This window comes from Peromyscus californicus, unplaced genomic scaffold, assembly GCF_007827085.1.
Source record: "Peromyscus californicus insignis strain IS unplaced genomic scaffold, ASM782708v3 Scaffold_5__1_contigs__length_169319896, whole genome shotgun sequence".
Classification (NCBI taxonomy): Eukaryota; Metazoa; Chordata; class Mammalia; order Rodentia; family Cricetidae; genus Peromyscus; species Peromyscus californicus.
In genome coordinates, this window is record NW_026294573.1 from 12571069 (window position 1) to 12584876 (window position 13808).

Here is a 13808-nt window from a genome sequence, read left to right on the forward strand (position 1 = left end):
TGGTGTGATCTTTGCAGCATACCTTGGCCCTGACCCACCAAAGTACTCCCACTGCACAAACCCTAACAACACACACACATACACATGAAAATAAATACACAAAGACATTTTTACATTTATTTCTATGGAGAGTCACCTGCGTGCCACAACTTATCCCTTGGTGTGTGTGTGTGTGTGTGTGTGTGTGTGTGTGTGTGTGTGTGTGTATGTTTGTGTGCATGGGGTGGGTGTAGCTGCTACTGCAGCTGGAGATTACTAAACTACATACATCCCCAGACTTGAGGAAAAAAAAAAGTCTTGGGTGTGCTCAGTCCCTAAGGGAGCTGAGCTCAGACCATGCACTTTAGCAAGTGTTTTGTAATGTCCTCTGCTCCCCAAGAAGGGGCCTGGCATCCGGTGTGTGTGAATCACACCACTTCTCAGAGGCTGGACTATGGACTGAACCCTTTCATGACCTGCCTTGTGTGGAAAATGCCTGGGCCTTGGTCGGAAGCGATGAGCTGTCTGCACAGCACACCCTTCCTGAGCCTTTTCCTCTTGTCTGTGGGCTGTTTTATAGCTCTGTAAATTGCAAGTGGGTGAAAATTCTATCCTGTCTGGTAGCAGTCTCCCAGCAACCTCCCCCTTGTGGAGAAGGTACCTGCTTGCACATAATTTCACTAAGCCTGACCTAAAAAGTGTCCTGTGGCTGTTCTTTGAGTTGGTGGCCACTCCCATCCAGCTCCCTCCCTCCCAACGAGTGGGAACACTTTAACCTATTTTTGTTGTTCCTGTGCTGGGATTGGAACCAGGATCAGGAGATTCTAGGTTCTACCTACGAGCTAACCTGGAAAAACCTCACTTAACACTTCCTTTACCAGGTGTTTATGGACGACTTCTTTAGAGGGTCCCTTACAGAAAGTAGGGTAACACAGTTAAAATTTACCAGCAGGAGGCAGCTGCTGCAGGGCAGCCTGGGAAAGAGCAGAGAGGAAAGGATGAGAGAGAAGTGAGTAGGGAAGAAGGTGAGGGAGGGCTGGACTCCAGTGGGAGGGACTAGGTCAAGTTCCGGTTGGCTGTGGTCCTTGACCTTTTCTGTCCCTTTAAGCTTTTTTGTTTGTTTGTTTTGTTTTGCTTTTCGAGACAGGGTTTCTCTGTGTAACAGCCCTGGCTGTCCTGGAACTCGCTGTGTAGACTAGGCTGGCCTTGAACTCACTGAGATCCGCCTGCCTCTGCCTCCCAAGTGAATGCTGGGATTAGTGGTGTGCACCACCACCGCCAGGCTCCCTTTAAGCTTTGAGGGGACCAAAGGAGGAGGATAATTGTCACGTTCCCTGTATTTCAGTTTGGGGTGAGGCTGGAAGCCATGAGAAAGGCAGCCATGTTCCCCTGGGGTTAGAGATAGACTCAGGGTCTGTCCGGTTCTTAGTCAGGTGACACAGACAGCTGATGATGCCTGAAGTCTTGCCAACAGGAGCAACCACATTTTGGAAGGCGTTGAATCTTGGCCTCCCAGAAGTGACTATCTGTGCCTGTCATTTGCACATGGAGGTGGAGGCTCCGGGTGACACCACTAGAGGATTTGGCCACTGTGGACTCCCACCACTGGGTCCTCCCGTGTCTCCATCCCGTCTAATGTAGCCCAGGCTGGCCTCCAACTCCAGCTGTGTAGGCCAGGATGACCTTGAACCTCTGATCCTTCTTCCTCACAGGTGCTGGGATTACAGGTCTGGGTACTATGTCTGGCTTTCCCATCCCCTTCAGACTCCTTCTTAAAGGCAGGGCAGTGCTGGGCAGAGAACTCAGTCTCGTGGGGTAGAAACAAGAGGAACTGCATGCTGGGCATCGGTTCCACTGGTTTCCGGAAGAGGGAGGCAGGAGATGGGGTGTGCATGGAGTACTAGGGGGACAGTGGGGCAAGGTACCTAGCGAGTGTATTCAGGACCCAGCTGACTGTCCTGGGGGAGTGGGCAGTTACAGGACAGTCAGACAATCCCCAAAATCTAAAAGATGGAGCAGCCACAAGCCTAGTAGAGTTTTAGAGACGGAAGCATGGTGGCATATGCCTATAATCCCAGCACTCGGGATACAGGGGCAAAGGGATTACCGCTGAGGCCAACCTGGTCTACACAGTGTGTTTCAGTCTAGCCTTGGACTACAAAGGGAACCCCTTTCTTGAAATTAAAAAAAAGACTCTAGAGGTGAGAAACCCCAAGGATATGGAGCCCAGCTGCCAAGAGACAGAGTTCAGAGTGGGTGGGAGTCCCTCACCAGCTGGTAGTAGCCACACCCCAGGTGCCCTGACTTCCACAACAGGGCTCTGCCTACCCCTCCCCCAGTCTATTGCCTTCCAACACCCACTTAGAGACAGCATCTGGCTGGAGGAGGGAGGGTAGAGGAATGCGGCTGTGCAGATGAATTGGGGTCAGTGTGAGGACTAGACGACCAGGGCCGGGCAGTCCTGTCCTGGGAAGGACAAGGGCCTCCAGGGGTGGCAGTTGATTTGCCCCAGATGAAGTGTGTCACCGAGTCCAAAGTTCACACTTCCTCCTTAAGTGCTTCGTTTGATCCTAACTCTGGATCCGACCTGGATTCCTGGGGGAGTGGGGGGGGGGCGGAGCTTGCTCGGGAGGGGCACCAGCTGGCCTCCTCTCCTTGCTCTGCCCTTTGGGCACGACTGGGAGGCCACGTCTGCCTACCCTCTCAGCACCCCCACACCCTCCATCCGAGGCTGGTAAGTTTCCACTGGGGCTCCTCCACAGTCTGAGTCAGGCTTGACCCGCCACCTGGAGCAGGCTGCAGGCAGTAGTGAAGCTTCCTTCTCCCGGGCCTGAGCAATGCCAGCCTCCCTGCTCTGACTGGATGCTTCTCTCCCCAGGGGCTGATCAGAAATGGCAGAGGACAGGGTTCATCAAACACTGTAACAAAAATTGCTGTAGGGCAGGGCTCCCCAGAGACCAAACTGACCAGGGAACTCCCGGAACAAGGAGCCTAGGAATCAGCAACCAGGCGGCAGTCACGGATAAAAGACCTAGCAGGTACCAGGCACGAAGATGGCGGACAGTCCTAGGAAAGTGAGTTATGTCCTTGTGTTATAGAGAGACTAATACGGAGTGCAAATGAGCATGCTGTCCACGAAGGGCCATCAGGCTCCATGTGAAGATAGACAGACAGGTGAGCTCTTCTGAGGCCAGGTGGGAAAGTGGGCAGAGGCCAGATTTTCTCCGGTGAGATAGCCTGAGGGTATGAAACAACCAAGAAGGAATGGGGTGGGGCCAGGGAAAGGAGTGGACTGCTACGGGGAAGGGAAGGGGGGAAGGGAAGGCGAGGGGCTGAGGTCGGGCTGTGGAAGGCCTGGGGGTGGGGCAGTCTCTGGTCACAGGTCCTGAACCTTAGCTACCTCCCCGACCATGTGACCTGTTTTCCTCATCTGTCCGCACACGCTGCCGCCTGCACAGGGCCGGCCCTTAGTAAATATTTGGGGAAGGAATGCAGAGCTACTTGGGAATTTGGACAGAGGTGACTTAATAGTTTGAACCAAGAGAGTCATGTGGAAATGTTAGGGCCTATTGACCTCCTAGAAATTCCTGTCATCTTCTTCCAGACCAGGTCTCATGTCTGTAAGAGTGCGAGAGGGGGCTGGGGAGATGGCTTAGCAGCTAAAAGCACTGGCTGCTCTTCCAGAGGACCTGGGTTCAATTCCCAGCACCCACATGGCAGCTCACACCTGTCTGTAACTCCAGTTCAAGGGGATCAGATATTCTCTTAGACACACATGCAGACAAAACACCCATAAACATTGAAAAAAGGAAGTTCTAGAAAAGCCAGATGTGGTGATGCACATCTTTAACAGCAGCATTCCAGGAGGCAGAGGCAAGAAGATCACTCCATGTTCAAGGTCAGTTTCAGAGTTTCAGGTAAGCCAGGATTACATGTCTAGACTCCGTCTGAAAGAGAGAGAGAGAACTATCTATGTGGCAGCTCTGTAGCACATAGTCACCCCCTTCTATTGTGAAGTAATACCCCATTGTGACAACATACCCTTTCTGCCTATCCACCCCTCAGCTGACAGACAAGGCCTGTTCTCACAGGTAGCTATTACAAAGAGGGCCACTGTGGACATTCCCGTGCAGGCTGTGTGTGTGGATAAATGTTTTCCTACCTCCTGAGTATACACCACCAGTGGAATTGCTGGGTCCTATGGTACCCCTTTCTGTACTTCTTTATTATCTCAATTCCTTAGAATAGACAGATGATACTTTTATGATAAACCTAAAGCTGGTGGTGGTGGCTCACATCTCTAATCTCAGCACTTGGGAGGCAGAGACAGGCAGATCTCTGAGTTCAAGGCCAACCTGTTCTACAGATCAAGTTCCAGGACACAGAAAAAGCCTGTCTCAAAAAAATGAAAAACAACACTAAAAAAACAAACAAACAAAAAAATAAAACCCTATATTTTATTTTATTTATTTTGTGCTGATGAGGGTCAAATCCAGGGCCCCTTGCATGCTAGGCAAGTTTACAACAGCCACAGCTTCAGACCCCCAAATTATATGATATGTATATAAACACACATATCTATCATATATACATATTTGTGTGTGTGATATATGTTGATATGCATGCATATGAAGGTCAGAGGACAATTTTGTGATGTCACCTCTCCTCCAACCTTTACGTGGGTTCCATGGAGAGAATTTAGGGTGTCAGGCAGGTGTGGCGAGTCCTTTTACCCATGAGTCATCTGGACAACCCTACTGTGGTCTGTCTCCTTTTGCAGCCCTGGGCTGGCTTAGAATTCACTATGTACAACTGACAGGCCTCCGTCAGCCACCTCCCATGTGCCACTGTGGGTGTCACCATGCTCAGTCACGTGAGGCGTTCCTGATGGACCTATGCAACAGGTACATGCCCAGCCCTCCCGACTTTTTTTTTTCTTTTTTATGTTATTCCTGCAAGTTGTCCTCTGACCTCCATAGGGACACAGGTACACCTTTCCCCCATCCACACACCTGTATGCGTGCACAGAAAATCAATTTTAAAGAAGTCAGACGGGCTGGAGAGATGGCTCACCGGTTAAGAGCACTTGTTGCTCCTGCAGAGGACCTGGGTTCAGTTCTCAGCACCCACGTGATGAACCCCAGTCATCAATAACAGGATGTTCTGTTCTTTTGATTGTCTTAATAAATGTTTGGATAAATGTTTGATTCTCATGGTAGATAAACTAAAGGAACAGAATTCATAATTTTGAACTATATATTAGGTGTGCTCTTGTCTGTTGATCATTACTGAAAATTTGGTTCTGCAATTTAAGTTGCTTTCTAGAAATTCTTGGTTTAATTTTATAGAAATATAACACCTGAAATGGATTGGGTTGTTAGCTTATTAAATAATGTTGTTGCTAAGATAAACCCATAAAAAATAATCTCTTACTGATAAAGAGGTCACAAAATTATTTTTCTAGTAAATAAAATACAGATAAATTGTTTGGTCCACATTGTTAATAATTGACTATTTGTGCTAATGTGTTATTTGAAATCTATATTAAAAAAAAAAGATCCTCTTTTTAAGATTTTATAAAAATACTCCAGAGTATTGCCTAAAGTTACCTCTTCAAATCCTATAGAGATTGTATTTAATGCTTTTATAATTGACATATGTAAAAAGGACCATAAAAACAGAAGCTGGTGATAAAATTGCTCAATTATTATTGCTTTCATATTTTAAATGCAAAATGGCACCTACATGTTGAACTGGAGGTTTTAAAAGTACAGGAGAAAAGATGTTTTGACAGTTATCAATGATAAGCAGCCTAAAATTAAAAACAAAATTATATGGGATTGAGATTAAAAGATAATTGGATTCTGGTGCTGGATATATCTATAATTTCACAAGAATCCTGAGATCCCAATTGGCCCCTTAAGAATTCCACCTCTAACCTACAAGGTATCGGCACAGCTCAGACGCCATTGCAGAGCAGGCTACTCTTAAATTGGAAGGATGAGGAAGGTCATGCAGGAACTTTTCAACCCTTTGTGCTACCTGACATTCCAGTGAACTTGTGGGGACGAGATGTGTTAGACGGCATGGGAGCAGTGCTTACTACACAGCCTGTACAACAGATACTAAAAAGTCAGGGCTACTGCCTGGGCAGAGGCTTAGGAAAAATGTTACAAGGAGACCCACTCCCTATGACAGACAAAAACTGTCACTAGAGGTCCTGGGGATACAAGAGGATTAGTGTCTTTTCCATAGGGGTCACTGCGCAGCAGCCTTCGATTATACAACCAATAAAAATCACTTGAAAAAATGATGACCCCGTCCGTATGGATGGAACAATGGCCTTACTAAAGAAAAATTGGAGGCTACAAACACATTAGTTAAGGAACAGTTAGATGCTAGTCATGTCATTCCTTCCACTTCACCTTGGAACTCACCTATATTTGTTATTAAAAAGAAGTTAGAAAAATAGAGGCTATTACAGGATCTTAGAGCTGTAAATAAACCATGCTTCTCATGGGAGCAACACAGTCTGGCTTGCCTGCCCCTATGGCAATTCCTAAACATTGGCATTTAATTATGGTTGACTTCAGGGATTGTTTCTGGAATGTTTTGGCAAACAGGTCCTATTCTATGGGTACATTCCCCAGCTTCTCCAACAAAAACCATTACTCCTTATCCACAGGCTGTTGCTCAGATTATATTTAAGGGAATCAAGATCAATGTTCAAACTTTTGGTAAGGAGCCAGATATTGTGGTGACCCCATACACCCAGTCTCAAATAGCATGGTTGCAAACTAATGATAATGATTAGACCATATTGACCATGCAGGGTCGGTTTGATACTCACTACCCCTCCAATGATATGTGTCATTTTTTTAAATTGCATCCTGTTATATTTCCCAAGATAGTACAGATGACTCCTATTCCTCAGGCCCGTGTAGTATTTACTGATGGCACTTCACGTGGTTTTGCTATGATGGTTTCTGGTAACATAGTAAAGAAAATGAAAATCCAGGGCACTTCTGCCCAAATGACAGAGGTACAGACACTGTTACTTGCTTTACAGATGTTTTCTGATGAGAATGTAAATATTTATACTGATAGTCAATATGTGACACATGCCATTATGCCTTTGGAGACAACAGCCTACATACCATCCATTTCTCCCATTCATGAATATTTATTGCAAATGCAAGGACTTATATGGCCCCGCTCACATAACCTTTATGTGGGCCATATTAGAGCTTACACTCAATTGCCTGGACCTCTAAGTAAAGGTAATCAGAGGGCTGATGCCATTACTCGTATGGCTGTCACATTAGTTTGTTCTGCCTTTGAAAAGGCTACTCAGTTACATCAATGTTACCATCTTAATGCTGGATCTCTTCGTCATTATACAGACATAACCCAGGAACAAGCCATCCAGATAGTTAAATCATGTCCTATTTATGTTGAATTTTTACCTGATCCTCATTTGAGAGTTAATCCCCGAGGACTTTTACCTAATCATGTATGGCAGATGGACGTCACACACATGCCATGCCTTCCTTTGGAAAACTACAATATGTCCATATGTCTATTGATACATATTCTTCTCTAATTTTTGCTTCTGCTCATTCAGGAAAAAAGGTTAAGGATGTTAAGAATCATTGCCTTCATGCTTTTGCTTACATGGGCATGCCAAAATACATAAAGACTAATAATGGTCCCGCCTACAGCAGTTCGGGATTTTCAAAATTTCTGCCAAGACTTTTCTATTGTTAATAAAACTGGTATTCCTTATAATCCTCAAGGACAGGCTATAGTAGAACACTGCCATCGTACCTTAAAAACATATATTTCTAAAGTAAAAAGGGGGAGCTAGGGGCTCATCTATCTCTCCTCTCCATATTCTATTCTTTCCCTTGTTTTATATATTTTAAATTTTTTATCAATGGATTCTGCTGGAATATCTGCTACAGATAAACACTGGAGGGCTCCTGTTGCAAATCATCCTCTGGTGCGATGGAAAGATCTTTCTACTGGCACTTGGAGGGGACCCGATCTGATGTTGGTATGGGCCCGGGGATCTGTTTATGTTTTTCCGCAGGACAATGAAGTTCCTCTTTGGGTTCCTGAGCGCTGCGTGCCCTGTGGCTGCTGCTAAATCCCGACATGACAGAAACCTATTGGGCCTTCGTAAAAAACTCTCCCCTTCTGATGCCAATGGGGATTAAGAGCCCAATATGGCCAGCCTTGACAAACATTAATGTAAGCCTAGGAACTGTAGCCATATGGTTGGATTCTTCAAAAGGTAATGTATGGTAACTTTTTTCAAAAATGTTAAAAATATGTCACACCTTAGAGATTAAGGATAACCCCGAAGGTCAAGGACCTTCATTTGTTAACAGTAACATGCCAGCTAAGTCTTTTCACATTTTACAACCCTCTTCAAGCTGGTATAGTACCTACTTTTCAGGAATGGCTCTGTACAACATTTATTGGCCTCCTGATATTCATCTAGCCTTTTTAAAGATACCTTAAATTTATGAGCCTAAATGTAGCCATTAATGAGACCATTAGTTCTGCTCCTTGTTTGCTGTTTTTGTTTTTGTTTTCTCTATGGTTCTTAGTTGTTCTTTTACAGACCTGCCAGCCTAAGTAATGCTGGGATCAAGAAAAATGGGCCTTGATGGTTCATGTTCCTAGAGCTGCGTCCATGCCAATGGACCATGGCAGTTAGACACAAATGATGCTCACACGCTCCAGAAAAGACTGACATCGCTGTTGCCGTTGTTGCTGTTGTAGCAGTGGTGGCCACTGCTGCTATTGCTTCTGGGATGGCTATTTCATAATTGGGTTCCACAGCTAACACAATAGAGACCCTGACAACAAAAATAGCTACCACAGTTAGTTAATCTTTTATTTTATTGGGCACTATAAATTTAATTCTACATTTATACATTTAAATTGGCTTTAAAAGTTATAAAAATTAGGCCGGGCGGTGGTGGCGCACGCCTTTAATCCCAGCACTCGGGAGGCAGAGCCAGGCGGATCTCTGTGAGTTCGAGGCCAGCCTGGGCTACCAAGTGAGTTCCAGGAAAAGGCGCAAAGCTACACAGAGAAACCCTGTCTCAAAAAACCAAAAAAAAAAAAAAAAAAGTTATAAAAATTATTTAAAACTCAAGTTCCATTTGCTTATGGGATACCACCTTATAAGGACTCCAATTTGCAGTAAGGCTTGTTAAGGAAGGGAATGGCTCAGTTGCCTTTAGCCTCCTGGCTATGGGTGGGTTAGGACTTCTGTTGGTCTTTTCTGTGTCACACAGATTACAAGCCCAGCGCCACTTTGAGATCTTTGGCAACAGTCACTCTACAGCTCACATGGTTGAGTCTGTATGATAATGAGTATTCAGAGACGGGTAATGCTTGGGGGGCGGTCATCAACCTAAGACAGAACACTTGTATGGCCTGAACAGGTGTCTCTATAACGGATAAGGTAACCTGCTGACGTCCCACACAACCTAAGTCAAAAGCTCATTTTTTAATAAAAAGGGGGGACCTGTGGGCCCTGGCCCCCCACTGTGAATGGCAGCCGCCTTGCTTGCTGACCTTGACCAGATGTCCTCCCTATTCAGATTCCCTGCCGGTTTCCTTCTCACCTAACATTCTACCGGAGGTTCTTTGTTCCTGTATCCTACATTTGGTGTAAACAACTTAGATACAAAAATGTAGAACATTGGATAGCAAACTTCTGCCCTCCGGGGATCCGCCATTGTGCTGTAAGTCTGTATTTAAGGTTTCCTCCCTCTTTCAATAAACGGCATTCGGCTGGCACTCGGCATTCAGCCGTGGCGAATGACTCGCTGTCTCTTGTCCCTTATTTTTTAATCACAGCCCCTCCCTCGGACATGGTGAACGGATGGTGATAGCTCGGGCGTTATCCCTACAGATGTCTTCTTCTGAACAAGGCACACGTGTGCGCAGACCATACATGGTAGCAAAACACTCAAACACAAATAAATCCCCCCCCCCACCTCACCACCACCACTGTGTGTAGTCCTGGCTGTCCTGGAACTGTTCTGTAGACCATGCTGACCTTGAACTCAGATATTCACCTGCCTCCCGAGTGCTGGGATTAAAGGCATTCTCCACCATGCCTGGACAAAACAAACAACCCCCTCTTAAAAAAGAAAAAAAAAAAAAAGCCGGAAGCCTGATAATTCCAGAACCTTTTCCTACAGTCATGTGGTCACCGCCGCCCAGTGTGTGGCCTGTCTCTGAAGGCTCAGATTTCATGGTCACTCGGACTGGAGAAAAAAAATCCGGGAGAGACAAGGCCAAGAGATGCCCTCTGAGCCTTCTGGGAAATAAGGCCAAAGTCCCAAGTCCTGTTTGTTTACAGCCTTGTTGAAGTACTTGGCGCCTTCATTTCCACCGACCAGAATGGACCCAGCTACGGAACAGGGTGGGAGGGCGTCTGTGTGAAAGGAATTACTAGGCACAATTACAAGTTCACAGGAAAGTGCCTCTAAATTAGGGTCAGTGAGCCCTGGAATGCTTCCATTCTGGGAGGTGTTTCATAGATTTAAAAAAAAAAAAGAATCAGCCGGGCGGTGGTGGCGCACGCCTTTAATCCCAGCACTCGGGAGGCAGAGCCAGGCGGATCTCTGTGAGTTCGAGGCCAGCCTGGGCTACCAAGTGAGTTCCAGGAAAGGCGCAAAGCTACACAGAGAAACCCTGTCTCGAAAAACCAAAAAAAAAAAAAAAAGAATCAATGTAGTCTGGGTGTGATCGAAGCTCTCAGGAGGTAGAGGCAGGTAGATTTCTGTGAGTCCCAGGACGGCTAGGGCTACATAGTGAGACCCTGTCTAAAAACAAAACAAAACAAAAAACAAAAAGAAAAAGAAAAAACAGCAGTGTGTGCTCTTAACCTCTGAGCCATCTCTTCAGCCCAACAAGGGAACATTTTTAAAAATACTCCCGCACCAGAGGCCATGCCCGGGGCATGCCAAGAGTGAGGCCATTACTTGGCTAATGGACTGGGGAGGTGGGTGGCGCAGTGCTAAGGGGCTGCCCTGGACAGGCCAGTTCCGGGCCCTGCCTGTCATCCTGGGGCTCCGGGCAATCGGAAGAATCTTCACCAAACCTACTTGTTGAGCCTGATTCTTTCCCTGGGGCCAAACAGCCTTTTTGTAAAAGAGTAAAAGAGTGAACTCTATTGGATTCACAGGTTCTTAAAGTGGACAGACAGCCCTTCGGGCCAGTGGCTCTCAACCTTCCTACGGCTGCCACTCAATACGGCTCCTCATGCTGTGGTGACTCCCAACCATAAAATTATTTTCCTAGTACTTCATAACTGTAACTTTGCTACTGTTACAAATCATAATGTAAATATGTTTTCCAGTGGTCTTAGGTGACCCCTGTGACAGGGTCGGTCAACCCCAAAGGGTCACGGCCCACAGGTTGAGAACTGATGCTTTACGGCATTAAACACTGCTAGACTTGTTTATCTTCCTTCCTTCCATCCTTCCTTGCTTCCTCCCTTCTTCCTTCCTTCCTTCTCCTCCTCCTCCTTCTTCATTGACAGGGTCTCAGGTAGCCCAGCTCAGACTCTGAGGCCCGGGGATGACCTTGATCACCCTCCACCACTCCCCACGTGCTAGGATACGGATGTGTGCTACCACACCTGGCTTTCATTGCCTTTTCAAAGGAAGGGAGGGGAAGAAGTGGAGGCTTTGTCATTCTCTTGTTCTAGAGAACAGCGGGAAGAGCCAACTCACAATGGGTGCATTCCAGCCTGGGCCAGAGCTGGCCGGAAACGTTCCCCCACGTGTTTAACAAAAGCTGTTTGCTGCGTGCTCATTGTTATGCTCTCCACAGCCAGCCAAGGACTGGGGAGGTAGGGGTGGGGAGATGGCATGAATTCCATAGCTCTGTGTTAGCATCTTCTTAGAAATCCACATTGAATCAGATTTCTTTTTAAAGAGTTTTTGTTTTTCTCCAGCTGGGTGGTGGGGGCACACGCCTTTAATCCCAGCAGGTGGGAGGCAGAGGCAGGTGGATCTCTGAATTCCAGGCCAGCCTGGTCTACAGAGTGAGCTCCAGGACAGACAGGGCTACACAGAGAAGCCCTGTAGTGAAAAAAAAGAGTTCTTTTCATTTTTTAATTATGTGTATAAGCATGTGCGGAGGTGTGTACACGTGAGCACAGGTGGCCTTGGAGGCCAGAAAGGGCATCTGGTCCCCCAGAACTTGAGTAACGGACAGCCCGCCTGACATGGGTGCTGGGTGCCAAGTCCTCTGCAAAAGCAGTACAGTGCTTAACTGCTGAGCCATCCCTCCAGCCCCTGAACCAGATGAATTTAGGCAGGAAACCCCAAACTAAGACCTCCAAGAGACCAAAGCAAAAATTCTCAGAGATGTGGAGGGACTCAGTGACTAGGTGAGAGGTTTAGGCTAGGTACTCATGAAGGTTCCCTCCACTTCTGAAGGAGTATGATAGGAATTTTCTAGATGCCCGCTGTGTAGCTACCTCTATCTGTGTAGGAGAGAGCTAAGATGAGAAGCCATGGAGAAAGACTTTCTTCAGGGCACTGGAAAGATTCCTCAGCAGGGAAAGTTGTTCGGATCTGGGGATGGGAGTTAGGATCCCCACGTGACAGGGCAAGACATCGAAGAGGGTCCTTCATCTTAGACTCGTGCTGAGGCCATTTTAGGTTTAACAAGAATTTGACCTCCTTGATGGAGAATTCTGTGGAAAATTGCCCAACTCCGTTCTAGACCCAAGGTCAAGACGTCCCAGCTAACCTATCATAGCTGCTGTTAAACTTCATGATGTGCCAAGTGGCCCCTGCAGCTACCAAGCAAGATGCCAGGATTTGGATTTTGCCTTTAAAAACCTCTTACCTGCTGGGCGGTGGTGGCACACGAATTTAATCCACTCAGGAGGCAGAGGCAGGCGGATCTCTGTGAGTTCAAGGACAGCCTGGTCTACAAAGTGAGTTCCAGGACAGGCACCAAAGCTACATAGAGAAACCCTGTCTCGAAAAAACAACAACAAAAAAAACCTCTTACCCTAAACACTCTGGATACAGTTGGGTCCCTAATACCTGGGTGTAGTCCCAGCCCGCTGGAATAAAGGCTTTCAATTGTCTATTAACTGTGTCTTAGTCGTCCTCTCTGGTGGGTTCCCCAGAATACTCAACACCCACATGACTGCTGGGTGGGCATGGGAACCTACCCACAACTGCAGAATGGGAGGCAGAGACAGGGCATCCCTAGAGAAAGCTTGCTAGCTAGACCTGATGAGTTACCAGCTAGATGGATGGTCTTAACCAAGGCTGGGGATTATTCGCAGTTCCCCTAGTATTTCTAAAGTAGATACAAAGAAAAAACAGAATTTAAAATTTTATATCTTGGTTTATCTGTTTGTACTTTTTTGGGGTTTTGGGTTTTGTTTGTTTGTTTGGTTTGGTTTTTGTTTGTTTGTTTTCGAGACAGGGTTTCTCTGTGTAGCTTTGGTGCCTGTCCTGGATCTCACTCTGTAGACCAGGCTGGCCTCGAACTCACAGAGATCTGCCTAGCTCTGCCTCCCGAGTGCTGGGATTAAAGGTGTGTGCCACTGCTGTTTGTACTTTTAAAAAGATTTTATTTTTGTGGGAGGAGAGATGGCTCAGGGTTAAGAGCACTGGATGCTCCTGCAGAGGATCTGGGTTTGATTCCCAGCACCCACATGGCAGCTCACAGCCATCTGTAACTCCAGCTCCAGGGGATCCAGTGAACAATTCTAGCCTCCATGGGCACCAGACACATACTTGATACACAGACATATATGCAGGCAAGAC

The 13808-nt window shown here is 46.6% G+C and overlaps 1 protein-coding gene across 1 annotated transcript in view; it reads right to left on the minus strand.

The window, feature by feature from the left end:
• Positions 1 to 115: 115 nt before the first annotated feature.
• Positions 116 to 13808, minus strand: part of LOC128097688 (translation initiation factor IF-2-like) — a 51124-nt gene continuing 37431 nt past the window's right edge. The window contains exon 2 of the mRNA XM_052718351.1: positions 116 to 3926. Within this exon, the coding sequence (XP_052574311.1) occupies positions 3916 to 3926 (11 nt within the window). The 3' untranslated portion in view covers positions 116 to 3915. The remainder of the gene's footprint in view (positions 3927 to 13808) is intronic.